The sequence below is a fragment of the Buceros rhinoceros genome, unplaced genomic scaffold, assembly GCF_000710305.1.
Source record: "Buceros rhinoceros silvestris isolate BGI_N320 unplaced genomic scaffold, ASM71030v1 scaffold10178, whole genome shotgun sequence".
Classification (NCBI taxonomy): domain Eukaryota; kingdom Metazoa; phylum Chordata; class Aves; order Bucerotiformes; family Bucerotidae; genus Buceros; species Buceros rhinoceros.
The window spans coordinates 17,255-18,347 of NW_010427464.1; the positions used below are offsets into that span (position 1 = coordinate 17,255).

The following is a 1,093-nucleotide window of genomic DNA, read 5'->3' on the forward strand; positions in this document are numbered from 1 at the left end:
GGCAGGAGATGCCACCGCTGCCAACAGCAAGGCACCAGCATCCCCGCCTGAAAAAACAAAGAGCAAGGACTCCCTTTATCAAGGCAGCACCTTAATCAGGCTGTACGAGCAAGCAAGAGCCACGAGGAATGCTATCGGGATGCCTCACAGATAAAACCCGCGTGTGCCGGCAATTGAATGGCAGTAAATAAACCAGACAGAGCCCGGTGTCAGCTGAGCCAGCTGAGAGCCAGGAAGGTATTTCACATTTTCCCCCACTACAAGTAAAGCCAGAACGTGGGCCATTGTTTCCCTCTCCTCGAAAATCTTTAAAAACTTTCAGGGAAATTGTGTTTAAACTAGAAAAGGTACCGTGACAGCCAAGGACCTCGCTGCTGCAGCAGACAGCCCAAGCCAGGAGGTTTCCAGCAGGTCAGCACACCACTACCAAACAGCTGAAACTCCACCACAAGCCAACCTCTGATTTTCTTATCACCCCAAGAGAATTTTTTCAGGGGAAAGGTTATTTTAAATTCTTTTTTTTTTAATTGCAGCTTGTCTTAATGCTTGAACAAAGCCCTTGGGCATGCTTGAGAGAAGGCTAGTTCTGGAGGCACGCTACCAGCTAGCAGAGGGGCAGCAGGCCTGACCACGCTGCTGGTGGGCTCTGACTTAACTTCAATCATCCGCCACAAAATAAGACACTTGAAGAGGTTTGCCACTGCCTTTCTGACAAAACACACGCGTACAGTCCTGAAACCAAGCCCAGCAGCTCCACTCTGACTGCTCCTACAGACGAACTGCAGGAAGCAGCAGGATGTAACACCCGAACAGCCACGGGGAGGGCTGAGCCCTCCCTGGTGGGGCCACGCTGACGCCTGGCCTGGAGCGGTTTGTTTTCAGAAGCAGCTGCACCTTTAAGCACCGCAGGATGCTGCCACGTTACTGCTTTGTAAGCCAGAGAACACGGGCTTTTCCCCCTACTCGCGCACCAGCGCTTTCAACGGCAGAGCTGCCCGTGCCCGGCTGGGCTGGACTCACCTCGGTACATGCCGAAGTAGCCTTCGGAGCGAATGGTTTTGAGGAGGCAGTCAGACCTGCGGGCAGAACACAG

At 53.1% G+C, this 1,093-nt stretch overlaps 1 protein-coding gene across 1 annotated transcript in view; it reads right to left on the reverse strand.

Annotated features, from left to right (window-relative positions):
• SLC25A22 (solute carrier family 25 (mitochondrial carrier: glutamate), member 22) overlaps window positions 1–1,093 on the reverse strand; it is a gene marked incomplete at its 3' end in the record, with an annotated part of 23,985 nt that overhangs the window by 16,676 nt on the left and 6,216 nt on the right. Inside the window, exon 3 of the mRNA XM_010141918.1 lies at window positions 1,021–1,076. Within this exon, the coding sequence (XP_010140220.1) occupies window positions 1,021–1,076 (56 nt within the window). The remainder of the gene's footprint in view (window positions 1–1,020; window positions 1,077–1,093) is intronic.